The sequence below is a fragment of the Chiloscyllium plagiosum genome, unplaced genomic scaffold (assembly GCF_037043375.1).
Source record: "Chiloscyllium plagiosum isolate Xiang-an unplaced genomic scaffold, Cpla_swu_hap1 HiC_scaffold_2, whole genome shotgun sequence".
In the NCBI taxonomy this organism is placed as follows: Eukaryota; Metazoa; Chordata; class Chondrichthyes; order Orectolobiformes; family Hemiscylliidae; genus Chiloscyllium; species Chiloscyllium plagiosum.
The window spans coordinates 10,886,680-10,903,210 of record NW_028270140.1 but is presented as its reverse complement, the minus strand read 5'-3'; the positions used below and the strand labels follow the sequence as shown (position 1 = coordinate 10,903,210).

The 16,531-nt window shown below is 42.8% G+C and overlaps 1 protein-coding gene across 5 annotated transcripts in view; it reads left to right on the top strand.

Moving 5' to 3' along the window:
• focad (focadhesin) overlaps positions 1-16,531 on the top strand; it is a 205,036-nt gene that overhangs the window by 122,705 nt on the left and 65,800 nt on the right. For all 5 annotated transcript variants that reach the window (XM_087994575.1, XM_087994579.1, XM_043718998.2 and 2 more), the window contains 3 exons: positions 6,947-7,036; positions 10,415-10,562; positions 16,087-16,206. In XM_087994575.1, the coding sequence (XP_087850701.1) occupies positions 6,947-7,036; positions 10,415-10,562; positions 16,087-16,206 (358 nt within the window). The remainder of the gene's footprint in view (positions 1-6,946; positions 7,037-10,414; positions 10,563-16,086; positions 16,207-16,531) is intronic.

Genomic DNA, 16,531 nt, shown 5'->3' with positions numbered 1-16,531 from the left:
ATACAGAGGAAAATCTACAGAGGAGAATCAATGAAGTTGACTGGCTTTGAAACATGATTTTTTTTTTGTAAATCTTAATTAGGGTTTTTTATCGGAGCAGTATTGTAGAGTGGGAGATAAAAGATAGGTTTAAGAGAAAGGAGTTACAAACAGTTGTGGTTTTAATGTTCTCTGTTGGACTTAAAGAATAAAATTGTTCATTTTGACTTTTAAAAAGTGAAATCTGGGATAGCTCTTTGCCTCTTCAAATTTAACAGATTGCAGTGTGAGGTGAGCTTATCTGTGTGTTGGGTTTTAATTAGCAGAGGGGTTCCCCTCTGTTGTAACATCTGTCGGTTTGAAGTCACTTGTGCATAAGGATGAGGCTAGTCTTCGGGTGAAAGTACTAAACTGGGGGAAAACTAATTCCCATAATATTAGGCAGGAACTGGTGAATGTAGATTGTGGGTGGCTATTTGAGGGTTAATCTGCATATAACATGTGAGAGTCTTTTAAAGGCCATTTGATGAGAGTTTAGGACCAGCATGCTCCTTTGAAAATGAAGGATAGGGATGGCAAGGCCCAGGTATTTTGGGTGACAAGAGAAATTGTGAGCGCAGTCAATGTAAAAGGAAGGATATGTAAGGTTTAAGAAACTGAAGACACAGAGCCCTCAAAGAATACAGAGATAGCAGGAAAGAACTTAATCAAGGAATTCGGAGGGCCATATGGGACCATGAAATGTTTTTGGCAAACAGGATTAAAGTAAATCCCAAGGCAGTGTTAACATATATAAGGAGCAAAAGGTTGGTTAGGGAAAGAATGGGTTCACTTAAGGAAAAGGTGGGAATTTATGAATGGAACCAGAGGAAGTGGGTGAGGTCCTTAACAAATAGTTATACAGCACGGAATCAGACCTTTCAGTCTAACCAGTCCATGCCGAACATAATCCCAAACTAAACTAGTCCCACCTGTCTTCGCTTGGTCCATATCCCTCCAAACATTTCTTATTCATGTACTAATGCAAATGTCTTTTTAACATTGTAACTCTACCTATATCCATCGCTTAGTCTGAAAATTCATTCCACACACAAATCACTCTGTGTGAAAATAGACTACAAAAGAACCAAAATGAATCAAACTAAAAATCTAAGATGACTGAAATGTAATAACTATAAGAAATCAAGAAGTCGGATTGCAATCTCAGGAGCAGCTGCAAGATCCATGTTACTCTCAATCGACCACTTTTATGTTTTACTTTGCACCGGTTTTCAAGAACATGGGGGATGGTGATTCTCAGGAGGGATATGTTGATATTCTGGGACACATCAGTATGAAATAAAAAGGTGTTGGGTGTTTTAAAATGCATAAAGGTAGACACATTTCCATGACCTCTGTTAGAATCTATCCCAGAATGCTGAGGGAGGCAGGTCAAGAAATTGCTGGGGCCTTATACACAATCTTTGCATCCTCTTTGATCACAGCAGAGGTCCCAGAGGGCTTGAGAATAACCAACATTGTTCCTTCATTTAATAAGGTCAGCAGAGATAATCCAGGAAATCCCAGTGCAGTGAGTCTTACATCAGCGGTTGGGAAATTACAGGAGAAGATTCTGAAGAATAGGCTTTAATCACATTTGGAAAAATATGGACTTATGAGCGATAGGCAACATGGCTTCATGTAGGAAAGGTCATGTGTCACCAACTTGATTGAGTTTTCTGAGGAAGTGATGAAGGTGATTGATAAGGGCAGCAGATGTTATCTGTATGGATTTTAGCAAAGCTTTGACAAGGTCTCTCATGGTAGGCTGATACAAGATATGAGGTCACATGGGATCCACAATAAGCTGGTAAGATAGACACCAACTTCGTCATAGACACCAGCTTCGTCATGGAAGACAGAAAGTAGTAGAAGGGCATTTGTTCTGACTGGAGACCTGTGACCAGTGGTGTTCCATAGGGATCGGTGCTGGGACACCTGTTGTATGTAATATGTCTATGAACGATTTGGAGGTGAATACAGGCAGCCTGATTAGTACGTTTACAGATAACACAAAGATTGGGGGAGCTGCGGGTGGATTACCAGAGGATACAGCAAGATGTAAATAGGCTGGAGGCTTGGGCAGAGAAATGGCAGATGGAGTTTAACATGGACCAATGTGAAGTGATGTATTTTGGAAGATATAGTGCAGGAGGGAATCGTACATTAGCAGAACTCTTGGTAGTATCAATGCACAAAGGAATCCAGGCCAACTGGTCCATAGTTCCCTGGAAGTGGTAACCCAAGTGGATAACGTGGTCAAGCCATATGGCATCCTTGCCTTCATTGGTCAGGGCGTAGAACATAAAAACTGACAAGTCATGTTGCAGCTGTATTGAACTTTAGCTTGGCCACATTTAGAATATTGTGTACAGTTGTGGTCACCACACTACTAGAAGGTGTGGAGAGTGTACAGAAATGGTTCACCAGATGTTGGAGGATACTAACTATGACAAGAGATTGTACAAACTTGGTGAGATTTTGCTTGAAAGTTGGAGGATATGGGGTGACCTCATTGAAGTTTATAAAATTATGGGGGGGCATGGATAAAATGGATAGTCGGAATCTTTTTCCCAGGGTAGAAATGTCAATTACTTGGGGACAAAGGTTAAAGGTATAAGGGGATAAGTTTAAAAGAGATGTGAGAGGAAAGTTTTTTTTTTACACAGAGGATGGTAATTGACAGGAATGTGCTGCCAGAGGTGGTCATGGAGTCACAGAGATGTACAACACAGAAACAGACCTTTCAGTCCAACTCGTCCATGCCAACTTAGATATCCTAAATTAATCTAGTTCCCATTTGTCAGCATCTGACCCACATCCCTCTAAACTCTTCCTATTCATGTAGCCATCCAGGTGCCGTTGAAATGTTGGCGTGGTACCCACCACCTTTTCTGGCAGTTCATTCTATACATGCACCACCCACAATGTGAAAAAATTGCCCCTCGAGTCCCTTTTAAATCATTCCCCTTTCTCCTTAAATTTATGCCATCTAGTTTTGGACTATCTTGGGAAAAAGACCTGGGCCCTTCACCCTATCCATGCCCCTCATAATTTTATTAACCTCTATAAGGTCACCCCTCAGCCTCTGATGCTCCAAGGAAAACAGCCTCAGCCAAATCAGCCTCTCCTTATAGCTCAAACCTGCCAACCCTGGCAACATTCTTGCAAATCTTTTCTGATCTCTTTCAAGTTTCACAACATCCTTCCTATAACAGGGAGACGGGGATTGCCTCACCAATGTCCTGTACAGCTGCAACATAACATTCCAAATCCTATACTCAATGCACTGACCAAAAAGGAAAGCATTCCAAATGCCACCTTCACTATCCTATCTACCTGCGGTTCCACCTTTAAGAAACGATGAACCTGTACCCCAATGTCTTTTTGTTCAGCAACACACCCCAGGATCTTACTATTAAGTGTATAAGTCCTGCCCCGATTTGCCTTTCCAAAATGCAGCACCTCACATTTATCTAAATTAAACTCCATCTGCCACTCCTCGGCCCATCTGATCAAGGTCCAATTGTACTCTGAGATAACCATCTTCACTGTCCACTACACCACCAATTTTGGTGTCATCTGCAAACAATCGCAGTACTCAAGAGGCATATTGAAGGGTGTATGGATAGGCAAGGAATAGAGGGATCATAACTGTGTAGAGGCAAAAGATTTTTAATTTCGAAAGGCATCATTCGTTAGTGCAGGCTTGGTGGGCAGAAGGGCCTGTTCCTGTGTTGTATAGCTCTTTGAAAATTGAGTGATGACCTAAGAGAATGCTTTCACTGATGAAAGAAAAAAGAAAATTCCAAGCCTGAGCCGATCCAAATCTACTGTCTAAACCTGTCACCCAATTCCAAAGCATCTGTATCCCTCTGCTCCCCACTGACTCATCCATCTGTTCAGACGCATCTTAAATGAATCTACTGTGCCTGCCTCTACCCCTCTGCTGGCAACGCTTTCCAGACACCCACCACCCTCTGTGTAAAGTATATGCCGCGTGTATCCCCCTTAAACTTTTCACCTCTCACCTTGAAAGCGTGACCTCTCGTTATTGAATCCTTCACCCTGGGAAAAAGCTTATCTCTATCCACCCTGTCTATACCCTTCATGATTTTGTAAATCTCTCTCAGGTCCCCTCTCAATCTCTATTTTTTCTAATGAAAACAAATCTAACCTACTCAACCTCTCTTCATAGCTAGTACTTCCATACCAGGCAACATCCTTGTAAACCTTCTCTGCACCCTCTCCAAAGTGTCCACATCCTTTTGGCAATGTGGCGACCAGAACTGTACACAGTATTCTAAATGCGGCCGAACCAATGTCTTGTACAATACCCCGTCCAATGAAGGCGAGCATACCATATGCCTTTTGACCACTTTATCCACCTGTGCAACAACCTTCAGGGTACAATGGACCTGCACTCCCAGATTTCTCTGCCCATCAACTTTTCCCAAGGCTCTTCCATTCATTGTATAATTTGCTCTAGAATTAGACTTCCAGCACCACTAATCCAGAATCTGGTTTCGAGCATCTGCAGTCATTGTTTTTACCTAGTTGATTTTAACCCTACTGCGAATCCTCTTACAAGGATGCCTGCCTTGAAGAAGTTTTCCTCCTCTCTCTACAAGAATCTCAGGGAGTCTCTCTCCCACTGCAACTCCCAGGTCATTTCCTCTGCCCTGAAGCTCTTCAACCATGTCCTGAAACAAACTCGCTACCACAGCCACATTTGCTTCTACTTTCTCCCCACCCCCACCCTCCTCTCGCTTATCTCTCCATGTTTCAGGCTCTCTGCCTTTATTTCTGATGAAGGGCTTTTGCCCGTAACGTCGATTTTACTGCTCCTCAGATGCTGCCTGAACTGCTGTGCTCTTCCAGCACCACTAATCCAGAATCTGGTTTCCAGCATCTGCAGTCATTGGTTTTACCTAAATGCATCACCTCACATTTGTCTGGATTGAACCCCATCTGCCACATTTCTGCCCAACTCTCCAGGCTGTCTATATCCTCCTGTATCCTTTGACAGTCCCTTATGCTTTATGCTACTCCACCAATCTTCGTGTCATCTGCAAACTTGCTATCATACCAACAGTGCTCTCTTCCAGATCATTTGTGTATCTCTCAAACAACAGTGGCCCCAACACTGACCCCTGTGGAACACCACTGGTCACCTTTCTCCATTTCGAGAAACTCCCTTCAAGTAAAACTCTCTGCCTCCTGTTGCTCAACCAGTTCTTTATCCACCTAGCTAGAACACCCTGCACATCATGTGACTTCACTTTCTCTATTAGTTTACCATGGGGAATCTTCTCAAACGCCTTACTAAAGTCCATGTATATGACATCTACAGCCTTTCCTTCATCTATCAACTTTGTTTCTTTCCTCAAAGAATTCTATTAAGTTGGTAAGGCACGATCTCCCCTGCACAAAACCATGTTGCCTATCACTGATAAGCCCATTCCTTTCTAAATATAAATAGATCCTATCCTTCAGTACCTTTTCCAGCAACTTTGCCACCACTGACGTCAGGCTCACTGGTCTGTAGTTACCCAAAATATCCCTACTACCCTTCTTGTACAGGGGGACAACATGAGCAACCTTCCAGTCCTCCGGCACCTCACCTGTGCTTAAAGATGCCACAAATATATTTGTCAGGGTCCCAGCTATTTCCTCCCTTGCCTCCCTCAGCAACCTGGGATAGATCCCATCCGGTCCAGGGGATTTGTCCACCTTAATAACCCATAGCCTACCCAACACATCTTCCCTACTTATGCCAACGTGATCCAGACTAATCAAACTTCTGTCTCTAATCTCAACATTCACCATGTTCCTCTCCTCAGTGAATGCTGATGCAAAGTAATCATTCAAGATCTCACCCATTCGCTCAGGTTCGACACACAGCCTTCCTTCATTATCCTTTAGTGGACTAATTCTTTCTCTAGTTACAGCCTGCTTCTTAAATAAGAATAAAATACTTTGGGATTCTCCTTAGTTCTGATCACTAAAGCTATTTCATGACCCCTTTTAACCCGCTTGATTCCTCATTTAAGACTTGTCCTAGTCTTCCGATGTTCCTCCAGGGCCCATTCTGTTCTTAGCTGCCCAGACCTTATGCACGCTTCCCTTTCCTCTTGGCTAGTCGTACAATTTCTCCTATCACTGCATTTATATAGCATCTTGAATCAGCGACAGATCTGAATTCACAGAAGTAAACAATTAAGAATGAGAAGAAAGAAGAAGATATAAAATGTTAACTGGACCTTTTTGAAGTATGCATCACAATTTTCTTGTTCTCTTAGAGAGGAATGAACCAAAGAGGGAGTATAATTTTAGTACAGGATTCCAGGTGGAAATTGACAGGATGTTAGATAATATTGAACTCTCCAGGACAACGGTGTCTTTAATCATGACAGCCTGATGTTGCGGTGAGGATTGCTTACTCTATTACATGGTGCTCTTTGAAGCCTTTTGCCGCATTCTCAGTATAAAGCAACCGGAAAGAGAAGTGGAGATCAAAGCCATGTGACCATTACAATAACAAGGAAAATGCAGAAAAAAATAAATGTTCAAAACTGTAGTCGTGAAAATCAGGGAATCATGATCTTAAGTACGTGACTGTTCTGTATTGCACTCTCCCCCCATGGAGATACTGCAAACTGTGTTCAATAATGCATGAATGGAGAGGGATTTTGTGTGTAACCAAAGAGATGTATGCGAAAGAAGCCATTTAGAACCAGAGTTGTTGTGAGTGCAGACTGTTTTTAACCCCTCCTGTCCTGTTGAAATTTATATCACTTCAGATTCTCAAGCACAGCATGCATTATTTCAAACTATTTCATGGTTGAATTTACGGAATGGACAATGTCAGTTTCTGAGCATGAGGTAATGTATTTGAACTTAATGTCTTCTGTCATTTTTTTGGCAGTGATGTCTCCGGGCAGAAGATGAATTTACTGCTCATGAAGTCACTGGATGCTCTGGAGAAATGTTCATTTGATACCAGCTTGGAACACAAGTGCGGTTTGATTACCTTTCGTTTATTTTACCTTAAGGAATGATTATAAATTCAGTAAGTGGTAACAATGAACTTGTCAGATGTAAATTTTTTACAAGTTAAATTCAGCTGTTTCTTCATCTGCCAACAGCTGTTTCTACATTCTCGGAGCATCCAGTTCAACTATTCTTGTTCTGTTTATAATACAATGCATTCAGCAAATAATTCCTAAAATAAATAATATACACCCACAAATTAAGTGGGAAGGTGATCATCTGAATGTACAGTTTTAGCTCTGGCAAGTGGTATTGTGGGTGCTGTAACTGAATTCTAAGCTTGATGTTTGATGTGCTTTTGTGAGCTGTCATAGAATTCTAGATTCCAGTGTGTCGAGTCCATACCGACCCGATGAAGTGCATCCCACCCAGTCCCACCCCACTACCCTATCCCTGTAACCTTGCATTTCCCATGGGTAATGCACCTAGCCTGTACATCCCTGGATACTATGGGCAATTTTTGCAAAGTTTGTAGCTCAGGTTGAGGTTTAGGGTGTAGGTTTGCTCACTGAGCTGTAGGTTTGATATCCAGACGTTTCATTACCTGGCTAGGTAACATTGTTAGTGGCGACCTCCAAGTGAAACGAAGTGTTGTCTCCTGCTTTCACATCTATCCTGGGACAGGCTAAGCAAAGACATGTCAGAGAATTCCTAGAGGCCTGGCACTCCAACCACAACACCATAAACAAGCACATAGATCTAGATACCATCTATCAACCCCTCAGAAAACGAACAGGAAATGACATCGCCACAAACCCCGGAACCCCATCCAGGACAAACATATAAATAGAAAGCAGGAGACAACAGCTTCGCTTCACTTGGAGGTCGCCACTGATGATGTTACCTAGTCAGGTAATGAAACGTCTGGATATCAAACCTATAGCTCAGCGAGCAAACCTACACCCTAAACTATGGGCAATTCCTAATGAAGGACTTATGCTCAAAACATCAATTCTCCTGCTCCTCAGATGTTGCCTGACCTGCTGTGCTTTTCCAGTGCCACACCTTTCAATTTTGATCTCCAGCATCTGCAGTCCTCACTGTCCACTATGGGCAATTTAGCACGGCCAATCCACTTAACCTGTGCATCTTTGGACTATGAGAGGAAACTGGAGCACCCTGAGGAAACCCACACAGACATGGGGAGAACGTACAAACCCCACACAGACAGTCACCTGAGGATAGAATCCAACTCTGGTCCCTGGCGCTGTAAGACAGCAATGCTAATCACTGTCATTTAGCTCATTTGGTTATCTGATGAGAGTTTTTGCAGAATATAGAGTCATAGCATCATACAGTGCTGAAACAGCCCCTCCCGTCCAACCAGTCCATGCTGAGCACAATCTCAAATTTACCTAGTCCCACCTGCCTGCCCTTGGCCCCTATCCCTCCAAACCTTTCCTATTCATGTCCTTACCCAAATGTCTTTTCCACATTGTATTATACCCATGTCCACCACTTCCTTAGGAAGTTCATTTCACATGCAAACTACTCTCTGGGTAAAATATTTGCTCCTCATGTCTTTTTTAAATCTCTCTCTGCTCACCTAAAGAATGTGTCCTCTCGTCTTGAAATCCAACAATCCTAAGGAAACACACAATTACCTTCCTATTATTCTATCTATACCTCTCATTATTTTATAAACTTCTGTAAGGTCACTTTTCAACCTCATACACTCCAGTGAAAAAAGTCCCAGTCTTTCTTTATAACTCAAACCTTCTATACCCAGCAACATCCTGGTAAATCTCTTCTGAATCCTCTCCAGCTTAATGATATCCTTCCTCTAACTGGGTGACCAGAATTGGGAAAGTATTCCAGAAGAGCCTCACCAATGCCCTGTACAACCTCAACATGATATCCCAACACCTATACTCAACGTTTTGAGCAATGAAGGCAAACGTACTAAATGCCTTTTTAACCACCCAGTCTAGAAACAACAGTGTCGGTTCAATCCCTGTTCTGGCTGTGATACATCTTGGAGACCCACCTGACTGCGATAGCGGCCATTGAACTCGGCTGCCACTGAGTAGAGAGGTTTCAGATAAAATCATTTGTGCAGCGAGTAGGTTTGTTTTTACGTTTGAGAAAATAATTCAAAAGAGCACATTCTCCATGATGCATGTTTTGAGCACTTGGTAGAGAATGTCGGCCTACTACAGGGCTGTGGAGCTAGGGCTGGAGAGCGTGACAAGCTAGGTAGCTCTTTCAGGAGCCAGTACAGACATGATGGGTTGAATAGCTTCCTTCTGTACTGATTCCATACAGTCCACCTTGGAGTAGTGCAGGGGTAAGAGATTCTTCTCTCTTTGCCTCAGAACTTCTGCTGTTTGAAAGATAAAAATTTCGAAAGGGAATCAGTGACACAATTGAAGCAAACTGTCTCCTCACGTTCCCTTGTATTGACTGCCCTCCTTCGAGCCTCTTGAGGCAACTTTGTTACCACCAGCGCTGAGTTGCACAGGACATGGTAACCATGACAGAGTCAAGAGTGTGGTGCTGAAAAAGCACAGCAGGTCAGGCAGTATCTGAGGAGCAAGAGAATCAATATTTCGGGCATAAGCCCTTCATCAGAATGAAGGGCTTATGCCTGAAACATCGATTCTTCTGCTCCTCAGATACTGCCTGACCTGCTGTGCTTTTCCGGCATCGACACTCTCGACACTGATCTCCAGCATCTGCGGTCCTCACTTTCTCCATGGTAACTATGACAGTGCGACAGATTTAGTCGTGCGTGCCTACTCAGAGTGTTCAAAGTCTTCACTAACACCCTGGATTAGAGATACTAACAGGATTATGACTGCCACATCATCACCTCAGCATGTCATGTGGATTGGTTTTGAAACCTGTGGAGTTTTACATTCAGAATGTGGACTTCATTTGTTTCACTTTCCAAAGTATTAGTCTTTACGCTTATTGGACCATTAAAACTCCTAGTGCTGTTGAGCTATACCTTACTGACAGGGATTCCTAAGCTTGAAAGCAAAGTAATGAATCCTTCCCATTGTCTAATCAGACTCGCAAGTGTGCCTTCTGTACATCTTCTGCTCCATTCCCTTCATCCAGCTGTGATTTGCAGTGAAAAATTTGTGCAAAATTGCTCAGTTATCACTTCTGTGGCCAGTATTCCCAGTGACTACTTGTCAGTGTAGTAGAGTATATGAAAGAGTTTATTAAGTACAATAATCCCAATTTTAAACTTGCAGCCTACCGATTTCGTGAGATTTTGTTTCACTTTTGAGATGTGAATGCAGAATATCCAACGTCAGCCTGCAGGGCATGGAGAGGAGAGTCTCTCAGGCTGCAGTGACTGTTTTCATGACGCATGTTGTTTTCATTTTTGCAGTACAGGCTGCATCCTGGGAGTGGGGCTGGTTCTGTCCCTGATGAGCCAAAGCAGCCAAACAGAGAGCCGTGTGCATGTGTCTGTCACTCTTAGTGAACTCTGTCGCAGCTTGGATGAAAGTACATCTCAGAGCAGGGTATACCAAGAGGTAGGACCGGTTTAGACATAAGCATCTTCACGTATAAATTAAAGAATTGCTTCATAGAATAATTTAAATTTACCATTTTGACCAGAATTGGTTAAATCTCTAATAATAGAATCTCTGCAGTGTGGAAACAAGCCATTCAGCCCATCTGTTCTCTGAAGTGTATCCCACCCAGACAGCCCCCAACTCTAACCCTGCATTTTCCATGACCAATCCACTTAGCCTGCATATCTCTGGAGACTATCGGCAATTCAGCATGGTCAATCCACCTAAACTGCACATGTTTCGACTGTGGGAGGAAACCAGAGTGCCCGGAGGAAACCCACACAGACACTGGGAGAATGTGCAAACTCCACACAGTCACCTGAGGATGGAATCGAACTGGCAGTTCGCGGCAGAATTGCTAACCACTGAGGCACTCTGCTGCTAATAAGCAGTAACAGGCCCACAATCCGGATCTGGCCCAGGATAGAGGGGATTTTCCAACATTTCTTGCCAGAAACCATTTTTCAAATGTGACTGACTGTGCTTGCCTGTTTTGCCCCCTTGCCTGCCATTAAGGAGGTATGTCAGGGAGGTATTCATGGTCGTCCTGTGCCTTTCTAAGACTGCAACAGAGTTATTGGAGGCTGATGACATGTGTTGAGTCAGGACTTGGTGTGTGCTCAGTGGAGGTCCTAATGCAGGTTAAAGTTGTGAATCCTGCATAGGGTTCTGTAATTTCTACCTTGGTCACCAAATATTTTTCTCGCATTCTTTTCAACTTCCAGATGGCCTTAAGGGACACTTTTAGCATCTGCAGAGGACAGCTCTGCTTTTGGCACTGCCTTTTGACAGATACCCTGTAAAGGTTCTTTCAGGCATCCAAGTACTGTTCCATTAACTTGCTCCCTCAATCCCACAAATTTAAATTGAAACAGATTGTAGTCTGAGACAGCCAGGTATCATGAGGACCACCTCACTGAAGTTTAAGGTGTTCAATTTTTAACTGAAATGGCACTTCTGTACTACTTGAAGCAACAGCCCCTTTCCCTATTCTTCCAGGTCAGAAATGGAATGATATTGTCTGCTCTGCCCTATCTTTACCTCATTCACACTTTGTCCCATGGCAATGTAATTCATTGACTTGGAATCAGCTCTTACTTGACGTCTCCAGGGCTCTTTATCCTGTCAGATTCAATTTGTATGGTGCCTGTCACCAACTTGCTTTCCAGTCACAGAGAAGTAAAAGTGTGGCAGAGTCAATGGATCATTCTCATCTCTTCGCTTCCTTCTGAATCTCTTACCGTGTTGACCTGGCCCGCAGATACTCCTGAGTCTAATTTCTGGTGTTTATTCCTTGCTACTTCATTGAGGTACCATCAAAACAAAGACTGCAGTGTTTTAAGAACTCCCATGTTCTTAAGGCTGCTAATGGTAAGTAACAAATGCCATGCTAACAAGTACTTTGCTATCATCATCTGACTCCACAGGAGGAAACGCAAAGGAAATGGTGTGTAAGATTATTTGCAAAGCACATGAAGTGCATTCTAGAAATTGTTTCTGGTAAAAATTGTTTCAGAAAAACCACTATGTTATGCTCGGAAAACTGAGTAAACGTAGGTGGAAACACCAAAAATTAGAAAGCTTGTGGTTACCAGTGTCAGGGCAGTTAATTAGCCTGTGGCAGATGGCTGGACTTTGGGCATTCAAGTAGCTAGAAAGACCACTGATGGGGGTTGGGAGGAGCTTGCTATCTTCTGTCTGCCCCTGGGTAAAAAGCTGAGGGTGATTTTTATTTTTGTCCTTGCTTGTTAATTCCATCATCTTTTGGCAACAGAAGTGGACGGGAGAGAGACGTAGGCTGCCTCTCTTGCTTGACGTTCCCTTTAAGGTCTACGCCACATAACCCACCATCATCCCCAATACTTGAAGCATCTTGCAATGGTTTTTCAAAGAGTCTTGGCTGGTTTCCAGATTGGAAAGTCTAAATCTATTTTGAATTTCCAAACAAGAACTCACATTTACCAATTTCTCTTTGAACTTGTCTCATTTTCCACAAGTAGGAGGTGTGGCCATGTGTACCTGCATGGGTTCCAGTTATGCCTGTCTTATTAGGGGTATTTGGGTATTGCTTGTTCCAGTCCTACTCTGACCCCTCTCCCACAACACTTCCACTGATACATCAATGATGTTATCGATGCTGTTGCCTGATCTCACCTGCAAATAGAATAATTGATCAATTTTCCTTCCAGTTTTCATATTCCTCTCGCATTCTGGTTTCACCCAGTTCAAAGGTGAGGAGATTAGTTGGATTAGCCATGCTCAGTTGCCCATAGTGTGCAGGGTCGGTGGGCTAGACATGGTAAATGAGGGGTTACAGGGATAGGGTATGGGTGAGTTGCTCTTCAGAGAGTCAGTTTGGACTGGGTGGGCTGAATGGCCTCTTTCCACATTGTAGGGATTCTATGGTTCGTTTTGACTTTCCCATCACTTCCTTGAATTCTCTGTTTCTGTTTCTGACTATACACTATCCAACAATATCCATGATAAACCCACTGACTCCCACAGTTAGCATGCCTATACTTCCTCACACGCTGCTTCCTGTAAACATTTCAGTCCATTTTCCCAGGTTCGCTATCCCCATTGCATCTATTGCAACGATGCTTCTTTCCACAAGGATGCTTCTGACATGTCTTCCTTTTATTCTCAACCAATTTGTTCTTATGAGGATGTTTCTATTGCTCCAGTGAAGCTCACTGCAAGCTGAAGAAAAGGCACCTCGCCTTCCACTTCGGCTCTTGACAGCCTTCAGGACTGAACATTCAGTTTAACAATTTCAGACCCATGGATACATCTCCATTTGGATAACACCATCTTCCTTCCACTTTTATGTCATATTTGCAAAGGTTTGTCCTCAACAGAAATGACCTATTTTCTTCTACTCGTGCCTACTATTAACACTGATTCTGCATCTATATCCCTCCAATCCCTTTGCCCTTTGTTGTGGCACCCTCGCCATCTGTTCCACTCTTCCCTCTTTGTTAACGAGATCGAAACGATCATTGTCCAGTGGCTTTCAGTACCGAAGAAATTATACCCAAGTCGAAATGTTAACTCTCTTTCCACAGATGCTGCCAGACTTGCTGAGTTTCTCCAGCAGATTGGACTTGTCAGATCTCCAGTACCTGCAGTACTGTGCTTTCACTTCATTACAAAGCTATGCTAGTTACTTAACTTGGTACAATGAATAAGGGAAAGCAAACTTGGACATTTAAAACCATTATTAATCCCTGCAAAATGTCAAGGTTGCATCCCAGTCAGCTAAAGCTTCCCAGCTATTGCCTAAGGGTTGACCTGAAGTGAAAACAAGGATGCAGTAGACCTCTCCGTACCTTGACAGTTGTCCTGTTGGTTGGCACAGTCTTGTGCAGTACAGTCCAGGTAGCAGAATCGTATGTTGGCGTTTGACATTTGAGTGAGTTGCACACCACAGTCGTTTGTCATATGGTCTGAGAATTCTCCTGGGAGATACCATTTAGTTTGCCCACCTCGCTCAAATGCAGCAGGTACATGACTGGGATACCAGGCACCAATCTTCATGAATCACTTCCTTGGATGGAGTAGAATCTCTTTGGGTTCTGATGAGATGGAGCTCACAAAAGTGATGTGCATGTGGTCGGCACACCTACATTATAAGGAAACCTGCAATCCAGCAAAGCTTGGGACTTGATGCACTGTCTTCTCAACGGCCAATAAAATGTCATTTGTTCTCTTTGAGTAGGGAGCTTTAGTGATCTCCCTAATGTAACATGAAATCCTATGAACATGTCTAGCTTCAGCTGAAAAGGAGCTGTGCTTTAAAGTTTGTTGCCATGACCATTTTCAGAGACAACCCTAGCAGTGGACTCCTTGATTTGCTGTGAGGTTGGAGCTATGACTGCAACATGGAGCACACTCCAGTGGGAGTGCCCTTATTGAAATGCAGAGGTTTCTCATTTTGTTCTAGTCCGAAATTTAGGGAGAAGATTGTTCTCTGTCTGTGTCTGTCTCTGTCTCTGTCTGTTTGTTCATGTACAAGTCTTGAAGTCTGCAGACATTCTTTCACCACATCATTCTCTGTAGACTGGTAACTTGGAACAAATATAAAAATCAACAAAGATTTGGAGTTAGAAACAGTTTAAATAAAACTGAATTGCAATGGACTTGTATGCAGTTAAGAACCTGAAATATTACTGGCCAATGTTCCCTCCTACTTTAGAATGTGGGTTGAGCTGGATGAAGTTAAGAGAGAGAATTATCTGGAGAGTGTAGTTCAAGATACACCACTGGTATCAAATTTTGACTTTGCAATAAATCTGGCAGTCATTTACTAAGAATGGCCAGACCAAGGTGACACTTGGCATGATTCACGCCAAATGTATATGCACACTGTTACTTCCACATTGCTTTCCCTGTTCTACCTTCCACTGAGAGACCTTTGCTGAGAAAACCTCCCATAATTTAGCTCTGAAAATCCTTCAGATGACTTAATTGCTCATGAACTCTGTTTCCTTACTGGGTTGCCACCTGCATTACATGTAGTATATGGGAGAGAGTCAGTGATGTCTCCGCTTAAAGCGCAGGCCTGACTAGCATCTGTCACCTTGTTCCTTACTTTCCAATCAGCTGTATATGCTCCAAGACCAAAACTTGCAACAATTTTCTCTTTACAATCCATCTGAAGTTTTCGGGAATCGTGTCATTGGAACACTATGGTTTTCTCTAGCCACTCGCAGCAAGAAGTATACAAGCTCAGTATCCATGTTAGAATTGTAATCTGCTATTTCTAATTACTGCTGCTTTTCACCTTGGGCTGGAAACAATCTCTCTGTTTCTGTTTATGACCTGATAGCAATAACACCTTGCATGTGTTTTAGGAGACACAGGCTGTTTTCATTATGAACGTAAAAAGTTACCATTGTCCCCAGTTGTTTATGTTTGGCACCTCTTTTTCAACCACACTTGTGACACTCCTTTTGATTTAATAATTGAACAGGTTTACTGTGACGTAAAACTCTTCATTCAACCTACGTTTAAAGATGCAGTTCAAAACCTCGATAATCTTATCATCAAAAAGGATAGTTTTAAATGCTCAACATCACACAACTCTCACACTTAGAACAATAGGGAATATTCCTTCTTCACTGCCCCTGAGCGGAAGGTACATAGGAATAGGAGCCATCAATCCTGTTCTACCATATAATGCAGTTATGGCTGATCGAACATTTCAACAGCTTTTATCGACATCTTCATAGTCCAATACACCAATAGGAACATCGGACCCATTTGCCTGGTCACAGTAATTACTGGGAAGTTGGGATTGGGCATAACTTTATCAAGGAACCTTTTTAAAGTTTGATAAATTAATTTAAGCTTAAAAAAATGTTGGGCCTTGTAATTCCTTAGGGTGTCCACTGGTTATAAATTTTAATTGTCATTTTGAATTGTCTGTGGGCTGTACGACAATTAATAATGAAAGGAAACTCATGAACGTCATTTCTTTCAGGTATTGGCTTATTCAGTGGCATGTGTGAGTGTTTCTGCTTTCAGTGCTGGGATCATACAAGCTAATGAGGCTGAAGAGATCATGATCAAGCTGCGGACTTTGACGGAACAGAGCCAACAGGTCAGTGATCAGACATCTGTGTTCAAATACTGCCAGTTACAGATTCACAGAGATGTACAGCATGGAAACAGACCCTTCGGTACAGTTCATCCATGCCAACCAGATATCCCAGCCCAATCTTGTCCCATTTGCCAGCACTGGGCCCATATCCCTCTGAACCCTATTCATATACCCATCCATATGCCTTTTAAATATTGCAATTGTGCCAGCCTCCACCACTTCCACTGGCAGCTCATTCAATGTACACACCACACTGTGTGAAAGAGTTGTCCCTCGGTCCCTTTTATATCTTTCCCCTCTCACCCTAAACCTATGCCCTCTAGTT